Source organism: Eriocheir sinensis, unplaced genomic scaffold, assembly GCF_024679095.1.
Source record: "Eriocheir sinensis breed Jianghai 21 unplaced genomic scaffold, ASM2467909v1 Scaffold356, whole genome shotgun sequence".
Lineage (NCBI taxonomy): Eukaryota > Metazoa > Arthropoda > Malacostraca > Decapoda > Varunidae > Eriocheir > Eriocheir sinensis.
The window spans coordinates 289,127-313,439 of record NW_026111672.1 but is presented as its reverse complement, the minus strand read 5'-3'; the positions used below and the strand labels follow the sequence as shown (position 1 = coordinate 313,439).

At 40.2% G+C, this 24,313-nt stretch overlaps 1 protein-coding gene across 5 annotated transcripts in view; it reads right to left on the bottom strand.

Moving 5' to 3' along the window:
- Positions 1–724: 724 nt before the first annotated feature.
- Positions 725–24,313, bottom strand: part of LOC126991883 (kinesin-like protein KIF21A) — a 141,891-nt gene continuing 118,302 nt past the window's right edge. For 3 of the 5 annotated variants that reach the window (XM_050850529.1, XM_050850532.1, XM_050850531.1), the window contains 8 exons: positions 21,671–21,827; positions 20,966–21,071; positions 19,908–20,044; positions 18,420–18,631; positions 16,050–16,170; positions 14,529–14,772; positions 13,972–14,098; positions 725–5,670 (listed from right to left, as the gene is read on the bottom strand). In XM_050850529.1, coding sequence (XP_050706486.1) covers positions 5,598–5,670; positions 13,972–14,098; positions 14,529–14,772; positions 16,050–16,170; positions 18,420–18,631; positions 19,908–20,044; positions 20,966–21,071; positions 21,671–21,827 — 1,177 coding nt within the window. In that variant the 3' untranslated portion in view covers positions 725–5,597. Of the gene's footprint in view, positions 5,671–10,285; positions 10,409–13,971; positions 14,099–14,528; positions 14,773–16,049; positions 16,171–18,419; positions 18,632–19,907; positions 20,045–20,965; positions 21,072–21,670; positions 21,828–24,313 lie in introns of all 5 variants that reach the window. The other 2 variants (XR_007745904.1, XM_050850530.1) reach the window with 2 other exon arrangements.

Below are 24,313 nucleotides of genomic sequence, written 5' to 3'. Positions count from 1 at the left end.
TTTTTCAACCAAATGCAGCCTTCCATTTTGGCGCAATTTTTGGATCTCTAGGAATCCATCACTGGTATTGAACAGACTTTGAGAGGCTTCTGTAAGCATTATTGAATAACACTAATAATTAATGTGTGGACCTAGGCTTAAGCCTCCTTATTTCATAGGGTGGAGAGCAGTGAAGATATATAATGTTGAAAAATTGGTAATTCTTTAAGTTTGAATTAAGATGTTTTGATGTGTAGTAGTGTTTACCATGTGATGTAGGAATGATGGAATGTGACTGGGTCCACATTAATATATACTTGACTTGATTTACCGGTGACACCTCACAGGGACCAGTCTCAGGGCCATTACAGTTTATCACATACATCAACGATTGTGACTGCGGTATAACCAGTGACATGAGAGGTGACTAAACATCTTGTATGAGTGGTCCAATACATGGATGATGAAGTTCAACAAACGAACAGGCTGAATATATGGAGTCTGTAAGCATAGGAATGGGTATCAAGGTGTGTGTGTGTGTGTGTGTGTGTATAAGGGGGCTGGAGTGGAGTGTAAGCACAGGTTTTACTTAAATCAGAAAAGTTTCATTGATGTGTGCACTATAATAGTTTGCAGCCACAACATAAAATGCCAACCTTACAGTGATTATTCCAGAGTCCACTCACCAGGCCTTTCTTCCCTCCTGCCCAGACTAAGGTGGAATGGGTAATGAGTGAGCTACAGGTCCTTCATTAACACTTTATTCTTTACACAACGCATCGCTGCTCTGGGTGGGCTGATGGGTGGACAGACACACCCTCACCGCACCCACTCACTATAAAAAATATTCTTCCCTATGTACAGGTCAGGCTCTGAGGACACACACACCACTGCTCATGATGGCTTAGCACACTGACTCTTTCCTCCCTCAGCTGTATGTGGGAGGTGGAGGGTCACACACACACACACACACACACACACACACAATGCATCTCTTCTGACAATCATTTTACTCACACCACTTTCTTCAAAAACACAACTAAAAGAACTTCAATATCCCTGTGGTGACTTTTCTGTGTCACTTGTCTCACACACACACACACACACACACACACACACACACAAGGGGAATGGAAGTTGTTAGGTACTTTATATTCAGCACTTAACCAACCATATCCTGCAGCCTCTGTTTGCCTGTTATGAACATTTTTTGATGCACACTTAACATTACCCATGTACAGTTGGGTATACAAGTAGAGCAGCCCATTTACTGTTAACATCAATAGCTAATGATAATATTGAAGACACTGTTATTGAAAAAGAAAAAGTCCCTTAATTTTTATCACTATAAATTGCACAATCCATTAAATTCTCACAATAGTTTATGATAAGGGTGCTGCTCCATTAATTTTGTCCTTCTTCTATTACCAGCACATGAAAACCTTTAACCTGAAATGCTTCCTCAACACCATCAGACTCGCAACCTGACTCTGCTTCAGCCCGTCCTGACCTCTTTGAGTGCAGGGTCAGGTGGGGTCATGATGGTGGTGGGTGGCAACTTGATAAAATGCAAAATTATGTCTTGTATGTGTGTGTGCGTATGTGCGTGCGTGTGTCAGCACACATTTTCTATACTACTTCACAAAAGGCCTCGTCAACAGTCATAAAACCATAACACAACACAATACAACACAGCACAACACACACACACACACACACACACACACACACACACACTCAAACATTTACCACTGAACCTTACATCATTATATAATGAGGAAAATTAAAGGCAGTGGGGCAAAACTGAATGACTCTTTCATTGTTGTGATGGTGCTGGTGGGGTTGATTGGGGTGGGGCTCGAGTTGCTGTGAGTTACATTTACTTAGAACACAAATATATATTAAGACTCATTCTCACTGGTAAAATGAGACCCCTTTCAAAGTAAAAGTGGTGCTTGTAAAAATGATGGTGCACACACACACACACACACACACACACACACACACACACACACACACACACACACACACACACACACACACACACAGGCAAATACACTGACCGGTAATATAGCACACTAGGTTGATGTAATATAACACACACACACACACACACACACGTATTTCTCTTCCTCCTTCAAGTTCATGATACATTATTTCACCTTTTCCTTTTTATCTCTCCTTTGCTAATTTTCTTTCCTTTTACACCTACTCAAGGGTGATGGATGTCACTATAGTCCCTCAAAAACATGAATAAATAAGAAATAAGTATCACAGTATGGTTATTGTTGCTGCCCTTTGAAAAATAACTAAACTGTAAGTCATTCAGCTGCATACACATGTAGTTCTCTTTCCCAGTAAGTGGATGTTTCCATATCAAATTGCTGTGGCTGAGAAATGTTTGATTTTTTCCCACATTATTTTTCTTCATGATTAAGGCACATTTTTGTTTCCTTTTTCGTGTATGCATGGGATGGTATAGGATCCAAGTAAACCTTAAAAATGATGATTCACCAATTCCACAAGTTCAAGTACATATAATTTATATGAGAAACTATCCATTCAGACTCCAATTATGTATGAAGAAAAAATATGTACAACCATTTTGTTTCTTGTATGTATCACATGGATTTACATTTATCAAAACTTTGTTTCCTTCCCTCACTTAACCTTCAAAACAACCTGTTTCTTTCCCATTTTATCAGTGCCTCATTTCTTTCTTCTCTTCCTTTTCGTGTATAACATTAGTTAAACAATGAATAAGCACAGATATATTTTTTTTACACCTACTAACCTCCATAATATGTGTAGTGGAAGTCTATGGGAAAGAATGTTTATATGAATATCACATTGCACACTCACCATAAACATTCTCAGCTATGGTTAGTGAATGCAAGATTTTGTGCATTCACTACACACTTAGTTGACACCCTTGACTATGGAGAGATAACAAGATAATAGGTAACATTCCTAGGAAGCCAGTGAATAACAAGGCTGATGACTCGATATCACATGGTGCAATGTTCACCAATCATTACTTAACCAATACATTCCTATAATAGAGCTAGAGCTAACTCATTAAGTCTTACAGCTAGTAATATAAATAAGGTTGTAAGTTGGTGTTACAGTACAAAAATGTAGTACAAGCTAATGCAGTAGAGTATGTACAACAGTTTATTACAGATGTACAAGAAAATAAGGAAATACCAGAACATTGCACTGTAACATTGTTACCATGTTTCTGCATCATTCATCTGTGTCAGTCACTTACCTTTAATCTAAACTTTAGACCCACCTTCTTTCCTCACTATACTAATGATGCAAATTTAGCCTTGGTCTCATCAGTCAGTCATTCCAAGGCTGGACTTATCATTTCAGACCTTTCTCATCAGTCATGGTACAGTTGTACATCACCCATTTATGGTGCAAGAAACTCCTCCTTAGGTTACTAGTGGAGCATGCAAACATTTCCAGTCACTCAATTCAGTGTTCATCCGACATTCATAATACACTCATAATAAATGACCAAAATTAACACTCTCACACAGTTCTAGTGGTGACACAGCAACCAGTCACATGTACACTCAAAGGTAACTGTACCGATGACTGATGGCAGAACTTGACTATTCTCTCTCTGAAATTATATTATCAAGCTTCTCTCTCAGATATCAAAATAACTAATTTGATTTGAATCTAATGGGAAAATAAAAGAAATGACAAAGGAAATGACACAATGAAATGAGGTGGAAATGAAAGATGAATAATTACAAAATATGTATGCCTGAGTTTGTAAGTGAAGGTGAAAATGGATTATATAAAACATAAAGCTATGTAAAACGTGACTCAGAAGTGAATGTTTGTATGTCTGCAGGAAGATACATCTGAGTTCACACAGAAACAAAGCATAATCAGTATTCTGTCTCTTGAGACAATCAGCATCATCCTTCCTTTTGGCAATAACACTAAAATCCCATTACATGAACTGCCCTAAAACAACCACTAGCAGTGGCTGAATTTCACCTGCAATAAGACTTTTTGCCTTATATCCTCATGGAAGACTCCTTACTAATTCATCTGATCTCTTGATCTCCTTGTGTGTGTGTGTGTTTGTTTCTGTGTCTGTGTGTGTGTGCTTGTAGCATGTATGTGTGTGTGTGTGTGTGTGTGTGTGTGTGTGTGTGTGTGAGCTTGTGTGTATTACTCAAGGAGTCACAATAACCCCAACATTAACAACAACAGCTACTCTCTTCTCATCCTCTTTTTAAGGCAAAATGCTTCTCTGTCCTTCATCATCCTTGTTAGGACACTGTATATCCTTCAGAGAAATAACGGTAATAGTATTCATAGTACAGTGTAGAGTTAAAGTCTGTTCAGTCTAAGAAACTTATAAGCACACAGGCGAGAGTGAATGATCTAGTGCACTCTTGGAAGAAATCCCAATATATGTTTTTGTGTGTAGATAATAATAACATTTAAGTGCTTGCAGTGCTGTGCATGGGCTTGGTGCACAGTAGAAGCAGTAAGTAGTAATAATTTTCCCTTGTAAGCTGTGGTGGTGCTGAGGGTGGTAAAGATGTTTGATTAAAGCTTGGGTGCTGCTGTATCAGGTGCTGTAACAATATCTACTGTATTGTTAAGCTGATCTGATGTAGATAACTAACTCTCTTAATGACTGAGACAGTGAAAATATTCCTCTCTCTCTCTATCTCAACACACACACACACACACACACACACACACACACACACACACACACACATGTACACATGTGAGCCAGCCTTGTTCTGCTGATTCACCCTGGCACAAAAAGGGCTTGGGTGACTACAGCTTGTTTAAATCACCATGAACATTACTCAGAAAAATTACAAAACTTCTCAGGAATTTGCTGACTACAAGGCTGGCAAAATTTCTGAAAGGTTTGGCCTTTTGCTTTACATTTTTAGTTTTGTTTTCTTCAGCAGAGATCACAAATTTCATGTGTTATGACAATGTTGAATGACAACTTGCTGTGGGCTTGTTTCTAATCTGCCAGTTTATGTGCAGATCAATGCGTTTAATATGCATCACCTTCCCAATAAAATAATGTGATTAATTGCATCAATATAATACTCCCTTGAGGTCATTCCACTGGTGAAAAGGTGTTGATAAAGATCTTTAATCCATCAAAAAAATATACATCAGTAAAAAAAATAATAAAATGACAAAGTAGAATTCCATGAAGAAAAAAATTTAAAACACAAGAGGTCGCCATAATAAAATAAAAGATTCTAAAATGTCAAATTAAACATGGCACTCCTCTGGAAGGTCCTCCTGATCAACAAGGAAGGAGTGTGTGAAAGTAAGAAGGAAAGCATAAAATGAAATAAAATATTGTTCATTAATCTAAAAAAAAAAAAAAAAAAAGGACTTAAAAGAGAACTGTACAGGAATAATAATATATACACAATGCATGGGTCACCACCACCTCAGAGGACTGCCCTGAGGTGAGGCCATGAGAGGAAACATAAAATGAAGAAAACTTAAAATAACTGGTTGTCCCCGAGGCTGCAGGTCATCAGGAGAGAGCCTGAAGTCACCTGGTGCTGTTTGTGGTGAGGGGCATCACTTCTGAGGTCAGGTCACGAAGCGTCGGACAGCTCTGGAGAGACATCATAGCTGGTGCGCATCCTCCACATGCCTATTGTGCAGTCACTGTGGGGAGAGTAAGAGGTGAGTGGGCTGCAGGGAGGGTGGGTGAGTGGAATGTGGGGAGAAGGCAGGGGCGTGTAAAGAAAGACTTAGGAGAGGAGGAAAGGTAAAAAAAAAATATATACACACACACACACACACACACACACACACACACACACAGAGGAAAAAAAACTTTACAAATATAGATATGGAGACAGGACCATATGCATGTAGCTCAGGCCCTGTATGCAACAACTAGTGAATACAAATAGGTAAATATATACACACATGCGCGCACCCACGCACCCACGCACCCACACACACACACACACAAAAAAAAAAAAAAAAAAATCCATACATAAAATCTTTTTTTAGGTATAGTAACGGTTGAGTCAAATAATAATAGTCACACAATTAGTACTTCAAACATTCCACCTACCTTGAACTCTGTGGCGTCAGTTCACAATCACCGACAGTTAACATGAACATGGCAAAAGAGCACAATTTGAAGACTCATGCACTAAAAATACAATGTCTCCAAAACTTTTCAAAATAAAATATGGAACTAGTTAATACCACTGATCTAGACTGTGGTTTTCACACAATGGCTACATCAGAGAGAAGCTGGGAATAATTAGATATAAAAACAGCTCCGGAAACTTACAGTGACTGGAAATAACCACATATGCACAAAATTACTGATATACTGTAGTGCACAAAAGCAAGTAGGATGAACAGAACAAAAACATCCAGGGCAGCAGGGTATGCAGCTGTCTCATTCAGTCCAACAAACACTATCAACGAAACTGCATAATAATGTGAACAACAAGTGAGAGAAGACCAAGGATCTGAGAGGAGCAAACACACTAGTTAGGAACAACAGCATTATCTATCAAAAAACTGCAACACTCAATGGGCCAAAAATATCACCACCAGCCATACAATCCTCAGGGACATTTTACAGCAGTCAAGCTATACTCTATCGACTCTAACTTGAGCCTTTAGGAGCGGCTCAGGGAGACCGCCGCGCTGCTGCCACATCACCCCATCATTCTCCTCAAAGGAGCTTCTCTCTCTCTCTCTCTCTCTCTCTCTCTCTCTCTCTCTCTCTCTCTCTCTCTCTCTCTCTCTCTCTCTCTCTCTCTCTCTCTCTCTCTCTCTCTCTCTCTCTCTCTCTCTCTCTCTCTCTCTCTCTCTCTCTCTCTCTCTCTCTCTCTCTCTCTCTCTCCGACCCATTAGTCTAACTTCTATTGTAGGTAAGCTACTCGAGAGCATAATTAGAGACAAAATTGTGAGTTACCTCGACAGCCACTCTCTCTCTCTCTCTCTCTCTCTCTCTCTCTCTCTCTCTCTCTCTCTCTCTCTCTCTCTCTCTCTCTCTCTCTCTCTCTCTCTCTCTCTCTCTCTCTCTCTCTCTCTCTCTCTCTCTCTCTCTCTCTCTCTCTCTCTCTCTCTCTCTCTCTCTCTCTCTCTCTCTCTCTCTCTCTCTCTCTCTCTCTCTCTCTCTCTCTCTCTCTCTCTCTCTCTCTCTCTCTCTCTCTCTCTCTCTCTCTCTCTCTCTCTCTCTCTCTCTCTCTCTCTCTCTCTCTCTCTCTCTCTCTCTCTCTCTCTCTCTCTCTCTCTCTCTCTCTCTCTCTCTCTCTCTCTCTCTCTCTCTCTCTCTCTCTCTCTCTCTCTCTCTCTCTCTCTCTCTCTCTCTCTCTCTCTCTCTCTCTCTCTCTCTCTCTCTCTCTCTCTCTCTCTCTCTCTCTCTCTCTCTCTCTCTCTCTCTCTCTCTCTCTCTCTCTCTCTCTCTCTCTCTCTCTCTCTCTCTCTCTCTCTCTCTCTCTCTCTCTCTCTCTCTCTCTCTCTCTCTCTCTCTCTCTCTCTCTCTCTCTCTCTCTCTCTCTCTCTCTCTCTCTCTCTCTCTCTCTCTCTCTCTCTCTCTCTCTCTCTCTCTCTCTCTCTCTCTCTCTCTCTCTCTCTCTCTCTCTCTCTCTCTCTCTCTCTCTCTCTCTCTCTCTCTCTCTCTCTCTCTCTCTCTCTCTCTCTCTCTCTCTCTCTCTCTCTCTCTCTCTCTCTCTCTCCGACCCATTAGTCTAACTTCAATTGTAGGTAAGCTACTCGAGAGCATAATTAGAGACAAAATTGTGAGTTACCTCGACAGCCACTCATTAATTGGGGATTCACAACATGGCTTCCGTAACAAAAGATCCTGCCTGTCAAACCTATTGACCTTTTATAACAATCTCTTCTCAGTTTATGACGTAACCAAATCATTGGACGTAGTCCATCTTGATTTCCAGAAAGTGTTCGATAAAGTCCCACATCATAAATTACTTTATAAATTAAAGCAAACAGATATTGACGGTCAAGTAAACCAATGGATCGCGAATTGGTTGAGCAACAGACAACAAAGAGTTATGATTGACGGATTTAACTCAGAGTGGGCGCCGGTCACTAGTGGCGTCCCTCAGGGCTCGGTTCTTGGGCCAATGCTCTTCATTATTTACATCAACGACGTGGATGTTGGACTCAATAATCGCATTAGTAAATTTGCAGACGAAACAAAGATTGGTAACTCGGTTCTCACTGACGAAGACAGGCAAAGCCTCCAAGAGGATTTGCACAAAATTTCAGCTTGGTCGGATAAATGGGAGATGCCCTTTAACGTAGACAAGTGCCAGGTCCTTCAAGTTGGAACAAAAAATAAGAAGTTCGATTACAAAATGCACGGCGTTAAACTCACAAGCGTTCAATGCGTTAAGGACCTGGAGGTCAAAATCGTGTCAAACCTCAAATTCTCACATCAATGCATTGATGCAGCAAATAAAGCAAACAGAATGTTGGGCTTCATTAAAAGAAACTTTTTATTCAAGAATAAAGATGTAATACTTCCGCTCAACAATAGTTTAGTCAGACCCCACTTGGAATATGCGGTACAGTTTTGGTCTCCCCACCTTGCAAAGGACATTGCTAAATTAGAAGGTGCTCAGCGTTGAGCAACAAAAATGATCCCTTCCTTGCGCAACAAATCCTACAAAGAAAGGCTTTCCACCCTTAACATGTTCTCTCTTGGGAAACGTCGCCTCCGAGGAAAACTGATCGAATGTTTTAAAATACTTAATGGTTTCATGAATGTAGACAGAACAAAATTGTTTATGATCAATGACACTTTGCGAACAAAGAACAATGGCATAAAACTCAAATGTAGACAAGTAAATTCAGACTGCATCAAATTTTTCTTCACCAACATTGTAGTGCGAGAATGGAATAAGCTCCCACCATCAGTGGTCCAGTGTAACACGATTGACTCCTTTAAAAACAAGCTCGACCATCACTTCCTTCAACTTAATATTAACTAGAGTAGAAAAGCAATGTTTTGGAGCCATCTGATTAATGTAGAATCACTAAGGTTTAAGGATAGACCACCTAGTCTGGACCATGGGGTCTGTGTGGTCTAATTTTCTATGTAATTCTATGTAATTATCTCTCTCTCTCTCTCTCTCTCTCTCTCTCTCTCTCTCTCTCTCTCTCTCTCTCTCTCTCTCTCTCTCTCTCTCTCTCTCTCTCTCTCTCATTTACGTTGTATATAATCTCCTTTGCTTGGTTGTGCAGGATCCGAGAGTGAGACCTACGCGAGTCTTCCATAATGATGGAAGGGTGAATGGTGCGGCCTGGCGCCTGTTGCCGAGGTCCCTCAAGCGGCAACATCACATGAGCCACGTTGACAAGTGAAATGGAAGGTTTACAGAGTCGTTGTCTTTCCCTCAAATCCCAAGCCATTCATAACACCATGCAGTCATATTATGAATATATATATATATATATATATATATATATATATATATATATATATATATATATATATATATATATATATATATATATATATATATATATATATATATATATATATATATATATATATATATATATATATATATATATATATATATATATATATATATATATATATATATATATATATATATATATATATATATATATATATATATATATATATATATATATATATATATATATATATATATATATATATATATATATATATATATATATATATATATATATATATATATATATATATATATATATATATATATATATTTTCCATAAATAGATAATGTACAGACTAACAGTGAGACAGATCGCCATGTGAGGTCATCATGTGTGTAAACAATGGATGATGTTCCACAGGGCTCAAGTTAGAGGGCTAGAGTCGATAGACTATAACAGAACTGATAAACAAATACACTGAATAGTAACTGATCCCATCAGTGTTCACATCTCACACTCCAGCTGTTGCTACTCTCCATTATCTTACAGCAGAAGCTTTAGAGCAATGAAAAGGCTGTAACAGAACTCAAAAGGTGCAACTATCTCTAAGCCAAATATATAAGACATTTCTACATTACACTACATACTCAACTAAATAAATAAACCATTTAGTCAAATGAGGCTAAATAATCCTTAGGAAAAAGAAAACTGCAACATAAAATAAACGTGACTGGAGGCAACAAAGCCCCAGACAGTAATTATATAAAGATGCATCTGCAAAACTATGGGAGCAGCATCCATGCCCATGACAGGATGCTCCACACGTCATGCACAGCAGAACAAATTGGTGCATTACTGTTCCTGGCGCACATGTGAAGGATGAAGAGGGGGAGAGGAGGGGCTGACCTAGATGGAAAGTTCAAAGGTCCTGCCCGCTGCCACCCCCACCAACGGCCTCCACACCCGAATGTCCCCCTCGCTGTGGTGGCCAGACCAAAGACGAAGGTGTGAGTGAGTGGTGTGGAGTGTGTGGGTTTTGGGGGGAGGGGGAGGTTCTTGATTCCAGGTGTGGCCATTCACTATTTTCCTTATTTATGAGGCACAAGCCTGGAGGGTGTAAGTGGCAGACTTGTGTGTAGGCAGAGATGTTAATAGAGTGGTATAACCTTCAAGTTAAAGACTGACCCCCCCCCAATGTAGATGAAAAAAGCAAAATATTCTTTTTTGTACTCAAGTCCTCCCAAATGTACTGATTTTCTGTCACAAAAGTTTCAACACAGTATGGGTGTAATGCCAGGAGGCTAGGTAAAGAATGTAATGTACACAGAATCACTAAAGTAGGTATAAGTATTGCAAGTAATTAAGTGTTTCACCATGAAAATGAATCATGTATTTGAACGAATGTTTTGTGCTCATTTCTAAGACGTAAGATATTATATAAAATGAAATTTCTCCTTCAGTTTTTATCTGATCTTTGTTTTCAAGTACTCTTTGGATGGTAGAGAAAAAAAAAAAAAAAAAAAAAAAAAAAAAAAAGTAGGTAGGTTTGGTGGATAATTTTGTAAAAGGAATTGCCAATGCAAAATATAATCAACAGATTGTCTGTGCTTAAGAGCTTAAGAGTTACTGGAAATCATATAGTGACTTCACTGTAGAAATTTGATTCAAATCAGACCTACAGTTTTTGAGAAAAAATTCCAAACCTCCAAAATGCAAGAAAAGAAAGAAAAGGCAACTTTTGAACAATTTTGTCCTTCAATATTAATCTTATTTTTTTCTATACCAACTGCATAATTTCGTTATCATAATGCAACAAAATTAGAAAAATTTATTGCCTATCAATTCTTAGTCAAGATTTTTTTTTAAATAATGACTCAATTTTTTTTCCTTGGAAAAGTGAATCACTTAGACAAAATCTAAATCTACTTTTATTGTTTTGATTTAGCTCTCTATAGATAACTTAAAACAATGATAAGATAAAAACTGAGGGAGAAATTTCATTTTGCACAACAGTATTACTTCTCAGAAATTAATCCTATACATTTATACTGGCACATATTATTAATTTTCAAGGTGAAAGTTCTGCAATGTTGTTTTCAAATTATTGTGACATAATATAAACCAGTATGTTTGGGAGGACGTTAATAAAAAGAAGTTTTGTTATATGCCTTTTTTCACTTACATCAGGGGGCTGATCCCCTAAAGTTGAGATGAAAAAGGAACGGCCTGGGAAAGGTGGAGAAACTAATAGGGAAATGCCATGCTCAGGCACTAATGAATTTAAGAGGGAGCACAGAAACCAAATGCTTCTCAGTAACCACAGAACCCCATGGTTTCTCTCAATGGCAATTGGTACATATGAAAGTGACTTGTGGAATTGGCTTCTAGTCTGTAAGAGTGTACATTATTATTTTTCTGGGGACATTATGCAGCTACTGTTGTAAGCCTATGACAGGTGGAGAATAATAGGGTGCATGTTGGTGTCATCATGAAGACTCAAACCACTTCATATGATGTCACGACGTATGCATGTCCTAGTTTCTTCGCTAGTATGATGTTCTAAGAAATCACAATAGTTGTGGAGGAGTCATGTATGATTATAGACATTGCATATTTTGGCAAGTGTAATTAGTTTGCAAAACAGCCAAATGTGTACTCAATAAACATGGTTGAGTATATGTTCTAACATGGGGCAGTCAGTAAGGGACCGCAAGTTATAAAACACCAATCACAGATTGTGCATTTAATGATGTACCTCTGATATTCTAACCACTGGAAAAAAAAAGAAAATTATGACCATTTTTCCTTGCTGAAATTAAAATTGTGTAATAATTAATCAACTAATGTCAGAATAAGCTGTATATATTCAGCAACATTCACTTTGTTATATAAATAAGGCACCTATGTTTGTACCTGCCTTTGGTTTAACACCTGAATAAAAAATAATGATTTAGAATTTAGCAAGATAAGCAGAAGCCAAAGATGATGCCCAAAAATTTCAGTAACCTGATGAATGGAAGGGGGTCAAGTTAATGTTTTCTTATAATTTTCACAAATCTTTTGAGCACCATGAGTCACCCTGCCTGTATAGAGAACCAGAGGAAGGGTGACAGGGTGAGGCAAAGCAGAAGTGACCTTAAACAGTGAACACCAAACATGACATGAAAAAGTGATAACTTCTTGAGATAAGTTTTAAAAGCTTGGATTACTGTATTTCCTAATACATCAAATGTACACAAGTGTACAAAATACTTCAGTAAACAACAATCTTACAAACAGATATAAGGTGACTTTTCTTGATCTTTGTGAAGAAAATTATGGATATGTTTTTGGGCAGGAAATACAGTACCTTTCATCCTTTAGGCCAGACTAAACTATTCTGAGCTGGGAAGTTGGCTCTTGTGTTATATAACTTCTCTGCACCATGAGAAGGAAGTGCACAAAGAAATAATGTGCTGAATTTCAATTAAATATCCACTATGAGGAAAACTTCTATCTAAAGCACAAGACCATTTCTGGAAGACAACAATAAAGTATGAATTCTGGTGCAGCACAACCAACACTGCCAATAACAGCATCATCAAGACCAGTGTTGCCCCATGCCCTGTGCCCAGCAAGGTATGTGTGGCTTTAGCCTTGAGGAAGAAGAAAAGATTTACAGTTAGAGGAAGAGATTGAAAAATTAACGGGCTAATACAACTCTCTCTCTCTCTCTCTCCTCTCCTCTCCTCTCCTCTCCTCTCCTCTCCTCTCCTCTCCTCTCCTCTCCTCTCCTCTCCTCTCCTCTCCTCTCTTCTCTTCTCTTCTCTTCTCTTCTCTCCTCTCTCTGGTCCATGCATACATTGATTTGCATCCCACACAGCCAACCATTCAGCCTACATGGACATCTCACAGCCTGGATACACACAAAATCTAGTTGTGAGACTGTGCTCCTTTTGGAAAAAATTGAGACTGAAGTGAGGAATTGAAAATCCCACTGCCCAACACTTTAATACTTCAGACTAGATATGTATAAGGCTGCTGCACCATATGAGTGGTATGTGATGAGGATGCCACTTCCTCATATCAAAGTCACTTTGAAGAAAATGTCAAAATAAAGGAAGGAACAGATATATGAGTGTATAAAAATAAGTAAATAAATTAAGCAATATAAACTCAGTAGACATTTGCTAAAACCACGAGGCTCAATGGCAGGAATCTTGCAAATCCATAATGATGAGAAATGATAAGCCAAACTGATACTGAACAAAACTGAAAGAACTGAACAAAAGTGAAATGAGCAAAAACCTGCCCACAAGCTTAACAACCCAAGAAAGATAAAAAACAACTCCAGCAACCTTGAGCTGATGAACACAACCACAGAAATACAAGAAAAAAATCCAAATCACAAATGTAAACAGAACCAAAACAAAAATATTGTGACATAAAACAAAATACAGTATTTAGGAAAATAGAAGGCTCTGAGGTGACGCACTCTTTTCCATTGCCCTGACTCTGTAAAAAACATGTAAGTTACCCTTCATTCACTGCCATGTGACTTACTTTGAGGCAGTGAAGATGCAGGTGGAGTTTGTGGTGATGGCATTGATGGGTGATGCATGGGCCCTCAGCTCTCCTATGAGCTGGCAGCTCTCGGCAGACCACATCTTTATCATGCCTCCACGACAACCTGAAAGACAAGCCAGGTGGTGGTGATGGTGGAGTGGCGGTGGAGGAGACGAGTGGAGAGAGTGGTGAAAGGACTAATTTAGAGCTTGATGAGTAAAGATGAGGAGGGAAAGACATGAGTATGTAATAGATTTTGGGAAAGGTGAGAAAGAAACATACATGAGGAAAAGGAATATATAAAGAGTATGGTTAAATAAACAGATACTAAGAGAACTGGTCTATGAGGAGGCTTGAGAAGAAAATTGGGCCCCCAATAAGACCCAATATGAATTTTCTGAGAAAGAAAATGCAATAGAATTTGGCAAATTGAATATTTTTGTATGGCTATGTGTGTGTGATTTGGAGATGGGACCCTACAGGTGTAACTCACTTCCTGTATATCACAACCAGCTAAATATACCCATGACCAAACATCCCTTCAGAATACACACCAGAGAGCACAATCTGTCCACCAGGGGTGAAGCAGAGGGCGCACACCCAGTCCTTGTGTGCGTTGTTGAGGGACTGGACATGCTCGCCGCGCTGCAAGTCCCACTTCTTGATGCACATGTCCCTGGAGCCTGAGAAGAGGGTGTCCCCGTAGAGGGCAAGGGACTGAATGCCATCGTAGTGTGGCGGCTCAAGGTTAAGGCGGGGGTTGACGAGGCCTGAGTGGGTGCCAGTGATGTCAAATACCTGTGGGGTGAGGGAGAAGTGAGGATGAGTAAGAGTGTGTGAGGGAAAGAATGAAGTAGTTGTAGTGTGGGAGAAAGATAAGGGAATGCATGGGTGTGGAATGAAGGAAAGAGTGTGTATTTGTGGAGGTTTAGAAGGAGAGGGCAAGGAATGGTGAAAATGCAGGAAGAATGCAAGGTAACAGTCAGTCAGGAAAGACTGAGGAGAGAGAAACAAGGAGGAATATATTATGATGAAAAAAAGGGAATACAAGAAAAGAGCAGTAAAAAAGTGAGATGTGAAGATGTGAGTGTGAGAAAAGAAATGTCTTAGTCAGGGAACAAAAATGGAAGGGAAAAATGACAAAAGGGTTGATGAAAATTTATAAAACTGGTAGGAGTTAGAGAGGGAGAGAGGAGAGAAAAGATGGACATAAAGAATAAAGTCTGAAATTAAGGAGCCAAAGAGGCAAGTGTTAACCGCTTGAACATGAGGACACATATACTGCGGCCTTGCCGCCCTCGTATAATATCTGAGTATGCGTAGCTGCGTCCTGGCCGAGTTCTGCTGGAATTATGTAATTTTTTCCCGGATATTGTACGAGAGCTTTCAGAATATGGGTCATGTATGATATGATGGTTTACTTAGCTTTCATTATTATTACATTGGAATGTGAGCTGCCTATATCAGGGGAGGTAGTCTACTGATGCACTCTGTTGGTCCATGCTTGTGTGAAGTGGTATTTTCCACACTCTAATTTCTTCCCTCTCCTGCACTTCTCCCCACAAGCCTATCTACCCATCAGTACTAAAATAAGGGAGTAAAATTCAGTGAATAAATGAACAACATGGTACTGCATATTTCTTGTAAGTTTATGTATCCACCTCAATATTATCAGTGAATTTAAGTTTGTCTTTATGCAACATTTAATTCCCCTTATGCTGATATATTTTACATGATGATTATGTTTAGTTTTATGGCTCAAATCTAGGTATATGCAGTGATGACGTTTCAAAATTGGTGCTCACAGCATTCCCGGATATGCCTCAAGACATGCTCTCAGCCTGGCTGTAGCGAAGGGATTAAGAGTAGAAAAAATATGAGAATGGGACTGGATACCATCATAAACTGAAAAAAAGGAATGAAGAAAGATTTACAGGAAACAAAAAGGAAGAGTAGAAAGATAAAAGTAGAATAAGGAAGAAGAAAAGAGAGGAATGGAAAGAAGGGAGTGGGCCACAAGAAAACACAAAAGGAGAGGGAGGATAAAAATGATGTGAGGAGCGACATGGGCTCACCTTGATGTAGTGGTCCTTTGAGCCGGTGGCCACCACATCCTGGCCGGGAACTGTGGAGTCCACTGCCAGGCACATCACAGCGGCTTGGTGACCTCCAGCAAGCTTACCTACCGCCGAGTGCCTGTGAGGGGGAGGAGAGGGTTAGTGCCAGACAGAGAACCATCACATCCATGTAGTAGCGAATTGCTGCTCTTGTGTTTGTTGTCAACAGTTTGTAAGTCTTTTCAACAAGAGAAGTACAATATGCAGGACACAGTGTGGCATGGCATGAGGTAACACAAATTGTGGTGCAATGAGGCTATTAAATACCACAAAAAATACACCAAGAGAGAATAATCACCATGCAACCCCCTCCCTTCCCCTCATTCACTTATAGAGTAACTTACTGTATCCTCAGAAAATTGTAACAGAAAGAAAGAAAAAAAATACAGTACCCTCCCAAGTTTTGTGCTATCTGAGTTTCGCGATCCTTGAGTTTCGCACTCAGTCCTAAATTCTTACCATCCAGACTTTTGCACATTATTGCCCCGAGTTTCACGCTGCTTTGACATGTACGGGTCACGTCTACCTAACGTCAGCGTCATGCGCGATTCCTTAAGGCGGTCACACACTGTTTTCCTCCAACCATTGGGGCTACTGGCAACTGCGGTTGCCCATGCGCCCAACTGGAAGCGAGTTGTCGGTTGTCCATACGGATGGAAAACGGTTGGGGGTACGATCAACCGCGCGGCTGTATGTAAACAAACAGATGACGGCAGTGGCTGAGGAGTGAGGAGCAGTGGAAAATGGCCCACCAAGAAACTCATAAAGTAGACTGGCAGAGCTGCTTTGTTTACTATTTAATCAATACAGGGCGACTGCTTTGTTTATGTCGTGAATATGGACAACTGACCTTGGCCGTGTGTGACGCACACCCGGAAAAGTTGGAGTTGCCGGTCGCCCCTCCCTATCGCCAACGCGGTTGGAGGAAAAAGGCCCAGTGTGACACTAGCAGCTAAAAGGCATGGTTACACAAGCTAGTTTCTCGGGAATTTCCCACCGAAATTATCTCCCAACAAATTTCTGCCTCGAATTTATCTTCAAGTTTGGTCACACAGAGGACTGTTGCATTCTGGGATATATCAGCTGAAAAGCAAGACAAACAATGGATCCAGATGTAGCAGAGTTTGCTTTATGGTGTTTGCTGAATAAATAGAAAAAAATGAAAAGAAAGCATTTGTTGGTTCGTGAGTGGTTAGCTTGGAAACAAAGGGAGAGTGTGCTACAGGTTGCTACCGTTAAGTGCTATGAGAACTTAGCAGTGAGGACCCAGACATGATGAGGCAGTGGCTATGCTTGGACAAGACTCTAGTCCAAGACCTGCTCAACCTGGTTGCTCCAAGCTTATCTAGCTTCGTAGTACTCATTGTGGTACTGGAATAAACATACGGATAGCTACTGAACCGATCAGCTGATACGGTCTTCTTCTTATTCTTGTGACCACAACTTACCAACCTCATGAGAAAATAACCAACATGCTGGTGACTGAGTTTCTAACTAGAAAGAATTTCATTGAGTTTCCCATGAAATGTAGCCAACTTTGAATTTATGTACAAAATTCCCAAGAAACTAGCGGCTGGGTGACCGTGTTCACACGTGCTGGGGCAAGATTCACTGAGATGGGTGCTAGTGGCCTGCTGAGTGGCCTAAGACTACCCACATGCTGTCCAGAAGACCACCTATCAACCCAGACTCTAGATTCTAGGATTAAAGATGAGCTCCAGGGGCAACATGAGCCAATGCAAGATGGCGCCACTATAAACGCTTGCCTGCGCCACAACGGACTGGGCCATACCATCAGGCCCCTCCAAAACAAGCCTACAAGCGCCATAGGCAAAAGATGTAAAAAAAAAGAAAAAAAGAAAGAAAAAAAAGAAGCTACGAACTAATGATTTAACTATCAACGTTGACTTCAGATTCACAAAGCATTTGTTTCGCCATAGTTAGAGGCCGCTGATTGGATGAGCGCCGTTGATGACGTCATCGGACTCGGCCAATCACAAACGTGCTTTCAGAACTGTCAGCCAATCGTAAGGCAGCCAGCCGCCTTCAGCTGCGGCTTCAAATCGACCCGTTCTCTCTTCACATTTTCTTCCTTTTTACACAGTACGTATTTTGAGATAACAAGGGAGTAAAGTGGGAAAAAAAGCCAGCTTCTCCACGGGCCAGAACAAATAAGCACTTTTTCAGTGTTTCCAATACCCCGAGTTTCGCGATCCACGAGTTTAGCACTATATCTGCGGAACAAAGCAAGCACGAAACTCAGGAGGGTACTGTATCTCAGTCCCTTCTCTTCCACATCCTGAAACCACCCCCACCTTCCATACTCACTTCCTGAGATCCCATATCCTGACAATGTTCCCGGCAGCAGAGTACAGGATGTTGGTGGCAGTGGAGATGGCGACGTCTGTGATGAGAGTCTCCCCGGGTGGCATCTGCAGCGTGCGGGACTGAGTGCTGGGAACGGGGAAGCCAACAGAGGTGAGGCCTGCTGAGCTTAGCGTACGGGTACAGCGGGCAGGGTTTTCTCGGATGTCCCAGACCTGTGAATGAGAGATGAGGGTGTGAAGAAGGTGTGTGGAGGGCAATGCATAGGTAGTGAGAGTGTGGGGAAGGTGTGAGAGGGGAGGGTGAGGAAGGGGTGGATACTGCATTGGAGATGAGAATAAGGAAGAGGTGAGAAGAATGCATAAGATGGGAAGATGTGACGAGGGTGGTGTATGGGAGATGATAGAGTAAATATACACTGTGGAGGATGGTGTGCGAGAGGAGTGAATGTGAGGAGGGAAAGAGAAGGAGGATGTATGAGAAGTGAGTGTGTTCAGATGGGGTGAGTAGGATATGAACATATGAATAGGTTGGAGTGGTGGTGCAAAGTGAATGATGACTGTGGAAAAGTGAAAGAAATAATGGAAGAAAAGGAAGTGACAAGGACATGCGGAAGGATGTGAGGTACGAGTTTGATGAAATGGAATATCAATGAAGAAGCTGAATGGTAAGATGGCTATAAAACACACACACACACACACACACACACACACATAATATAATGCAAGATTATATGCAACCAGAAAGTCATATAAATCGGATCTTCGGTGATACATATAACATGGTGAGAAATATAGGTATAGCATTCCACTACATGGACAAAGAAATGATGAATTAATTAATAACTACTATGATCAGACCTAAACTAAAATACGCAGAAACAGTGTGGTCTCCACATATGAAGAAACACATAAAAAAACTAGAGAGAATACAGAGGATGGCAACAAAAATGGTTCCAGAACTGGAGGGACTGACATATGAAGAGAGACTAAAGGAAATGGACTTACCAACACTAGAACAAAGAAGAGAAAGAGGAGACCTAATACAAATATATAGGCTATTGAGTAAAATGGAAGAAGTAGATAACGAGAAATTGCTACTAAGAGAAGAACCTTCCAGCAGGAATACTAGAGGACATAGTAAAAAGTTGAGGAAGGGAAGATGCTCAAGAGACATAAAGAAATATAGCTTCCCACAAAGAAATATAGAGGTTTGGAACAGACTAAGTGAAGAAATAGTATCAGTGAAGAGTGTGCAGAGCTTCAAGGAAAAGTTGGATAATTATAGATACGGAGACGGGACCACATTAGTATAAGCCCAGGCCCTGTAAAATTACAACTAGGTAAGTACAACTAGGTAAATACATATTTCATTAATAATCCATGGAGGAACTCTGACAGTGGCAAAGAAAAAAAATAGACGTCAGTAACAGCTTACTCCATTATTGCCCCTTCCTAACCTCATTTCCCCCCTCCCTGCACACCCACACACCTTGATGAAGGAGGAGGACACAGAGAAGCAGGTGTGCTGGGCCTCACAGTACCTCACACAGTTCACGTTGTTGGGGTGGCCACCGAGGGACTGGATCTCCTGCCCGCGCACCAAGTCCCACACCTTCACCGTGCGGTCTGTGGAGGACACCCACGGGTCAGACACACCAAGACAAACCCATCACATATTCCCTGATAAATACACTTCTGTACACTGATATGTGTATATAAAAATTACAAATGTGCAAGCAAGTATTCAGGTATAACAAATCATGTATCTTCAATTGCCCATAATTTAACACTGAATAAGATCAGAATTATTTGTGATCAGTAGTATTAATATTCACAGACAGACATGAAAATGAAGGAGCAAACATGAAAAGAAACAGCAAACAAGCAGACAAATAATAGAAATACTTCATAATTCACCCACAAAAAATTCACGAAAATAATTAGCACAGTAAATTAGTGAACAGGAATACATAAATGGCAAGGACTTTAAAAAGAACGATACTTTATTGTAAAATTGAATAGATAAAACATTTAAGTAGGTATTTATGTAGAAATTTAAGCAGAAATAGTAACTATTCAAATAGAAAACACCAACTAACTAGATTAACAAACACACATTATGGGAGGCGGTGGCTGAGTGGTTAGTGTGCTGGTGCTGCATCCAAGAAGACACGGGTTCGAGTCCTGCCCACCACCACGGCTGGGATTTTTCAGTCACCACCGATTGGCCTAAAACTACTCACACGCTGCCCTGACGACCACCTATCAACCCAGACTTTAAATTCTCTCTAAAAGGAGGCTCATATATGAGCTACAGGGGGCAGCATGAGCCAAGCAAGATGGTGCCACTATAAACAGTTGCCTGCGCCAGAACGGGCTGGGGCCAACCATTACGCCCAACCAAGAAAGCCTACCGGCACCAAAGGCTAAAACGTAAAACAAAAATAATAATATTAAATAAATAAATAAATAAAAAAAATAAAAGTGATAATCAAAGCATCATACTCCCTACATCTACACAACAACTAGTCCATCAGTCCCTCCTACCTTTGGACGCTGAGAAGAGGAGGTCATCCGTGGCGTGGACTGAGAGCACCGCCTTGGAGTGGCCCTGAGCCACGTGGGTGCAGGCCAGCACTGACCGCTGGGTGGCCTAGGGGGGAGCAGGGAGACAGCAGAGAGAGTTAGTGGTATATAAAGATAGAAGAGGACTACAAAACACAACAACAACAAAAGAAAACATATAAAGCTAATGAAAAAACATACTCAAACCATCAAGAAATTAAATAAAAAATAAAAGCACAAAATCAAAAAAATCAACAAAATAAAAACACATACATGGATATTTTTATCCATGAATAAGCAAAGAGAATCATTACATGAGAACATGAATGAAATGAATGAAAAATAGACGAGCTTTTATACATTTGATTTAGTTCACATACGTTCTATAATACCTATAAAGTTTCTGTTCCTATTTCTTTCCCTTCCCTTGCTTCCTCATGAAGCAGTGAATACAAAAATATTGAAAATTCGTAACTAATCTAGTAACAAATGGCCTATATTAGCCATTTCGTGCCCTCAGTCATTATCCATATCTTTATCAGTTTATTTCCTCCTTTTCCCTCATCTCATCTCCTCATCTCCATCCTTCCTGTCTATTCCTCATCCTTATTCCTGGACCTATCTTCTTCCTCTTTGTCACTCCCAAGCCCCCTGCCAAGCCCTGTGCTTGGTGCCCCTTTGCCTCACCCTGCCGGCGTGGGGATTGATGACGCCCGTGTTTGGCCGAGTCTCCCGTGTTGAGGAGGTGGCCGAGGTGAGGCGGGAGAACACGTTTTCGTCCCTTGAGGTGGAGCGCCGGTAGGTGGTGGGGGAGGTGGGCGGGGTGCACTCTGGGTTGTTGTCCCTGTAGGGGTGGGGGTGGAGGGGTGGGGTGAGAGGGGTGCATGATGGCAAAAAGCTGTGTCTGTACTATGCTGCATGTCTTGTCCATTGCTGGATGCTTTAGTAATACTGTGAAAACTTAAAACTCAATATCATGCTGAACTATATGAATTATTAATATTCTGTAAAACTAGAAAGTCTATGGTAATATTAGTGAAATCATGTGAGCATTCATCTGAAGATAACTTGAATATGAACAACTCCAGCACCCATTTGGTCATGAAAATAAGTTTTGAAAACATAAATTATATCATTCACTACTTATTATGCCTTAAATCAAATTACATATTAATCTATACATAAGAAACACTGTGAAGTCATCTCCCTGGCTACCCTAAAAATACATAGCAAAACACAATAGTATTCCTTTAATGTTTATGTACATACAAAGTCTGTTTTCTGCACAAATTATTACTTATCTATTTGTTGTATCCTAACTAACACCAGATGAGCCGTAGCTAATGCAAACAAATTTATATCCTTACTCGGCTAAGCTCCCTTTACCTACAATGAATATTTGGTCTATCATTGGTACTATTGCTATCATCCTGTTAATTTATTCTGGCTGATGCATTCCTCACAAAAGTTTTCAGTGAATATTGAGAGCCATGGTGAATGTGTACATCAGGGAAAAGTCCTTCCATCCAGACTCACTGTGGCCAGGGATGCACCCTGCCTACAGCTGTGGTCAGCTACAGCTTATTAAACTCATGTCTGTTAAAATGATGCCAATGTATTATACATTTCAAAGAAAATATTGCTCAGAAGAAAATGCTATTAAATCTTTTTCATACAAGTTTCTGGTTTGCTTTTTGGATTCGTGCATGCATTTCATTTAAAACTGAACATTGATCAAAAAATTATCTCATTTTACAGTTTTATTTAGGGAGAATGGAGTAATGGAGCTGTGCAACTAATAGATAATTAATTTTTCACCTGCAGAAGAATGGCATACAGAGGCTGTCCAACTAATATGTAAATCATGAAAATATCATGTAATGAAAAATATCTTCAGTAATGGATTAGTGACACAAACACACAGACCACTCCCTAGAAATTCCTTTAGACTGGAATGCTTGTCTGGTCTGCTTGGGCACCTGAGTGTGTGGAGCCTGAATGGAAGGAGTTTTTTATAGCTTACACTGAGAGCATTAATGGAGGGGTGATAGCGTGGTGCGGGAGACATGCAGTTTTCAGAAGTGAACTTGGCAACTGAACATGTGGTGTCCCATGTGCATCTTTGGCAACAACAATTATGAGGGTTTTTTCCAGCATCAACATACTCAAGGTCATTCTGCTGGTGTTTGACTTCACAAGTTAAGACATACAACTTAATTTGTCATACTACTGAAGCTCCTATGTCCTGAACTGATCTCTGTATCTCAAGGGAAGCCTGAGGCAGGGGCTCACTTATCAAAACCATACAGGGAAGGCAGTGGCTGAGTGGTTAGCCACTTGCTTAAGGCACAGTGCCACAAGTCTCTCCTTACGTCATGACTTCCCCAATTGCATCAAAGTGTTGGCTCTCAGTAACAATGTACTGTTCATAAGCTCTGATATTATGAACTGAAATGTCAATATACATATATTTAAAATACTTTCAGAATTTTAAGTTAATAAACAAGTATTCATACTGCTTTTATTGGTCGATCACTGTCCCTGAAATAAATCTGACTATTACAATTATTTGACATATATTGTGCATTGAAGGGAAAGTGTGCAGCAGTGAGTGAGAGTGAGTGGTTAGTGTTGTGCAGTGGCTCCAAGCATCCCATTAATGAAGCCTGCCGGTCATCCAATTACTTAGCCCATTATTAATGACTTACCAACTGAGTAAATCCTTAGTCAAACCCTTACTGTGTGTGTTTGTATACAGTGCATCTAAATACACTATATTTCATAACACGTGTATTGCATGTGGTGTTTTGTTACCTCCTTAAACATTAACGGTTATGTAGTGAACCATGCTCTTCACCACCTACACACCCCTGAGGTGATGGCACTGCTACAAGTGTGCGGCAACAGCGTCTTTGCAGTGCTAGAGTACTCGTCTTGGGGAAGGTGTGAGAGTGAGGGGCAGGGACAACAAAACTTATTACAGGTGAGCTGACTGCCAGACGTAAATAATAGTGGAGGAACACTCACAGCACTACAGAAAAAGTGTCTTGACTCCAGTTAGAGAACTAAATTCTTTGAGTGAACTTATGTACATAAATACATATGTGACAGAATCCTAATTCCATTCACCAGTATGAAAATCTGTGGTTTAGCTAAAATAACACACCTACAAAAAAAAATATTAATTCCTTCAAACAAGATAAATGTAACAAATTTACATTAACTTAACACATAAAACATAATCTCAGCACTAACACTAACACAGAAGACTGAACCTTTTGTCAACTTAGAACAAAACTCTGACCCCCGTCCCTAACCTTAAACACACCC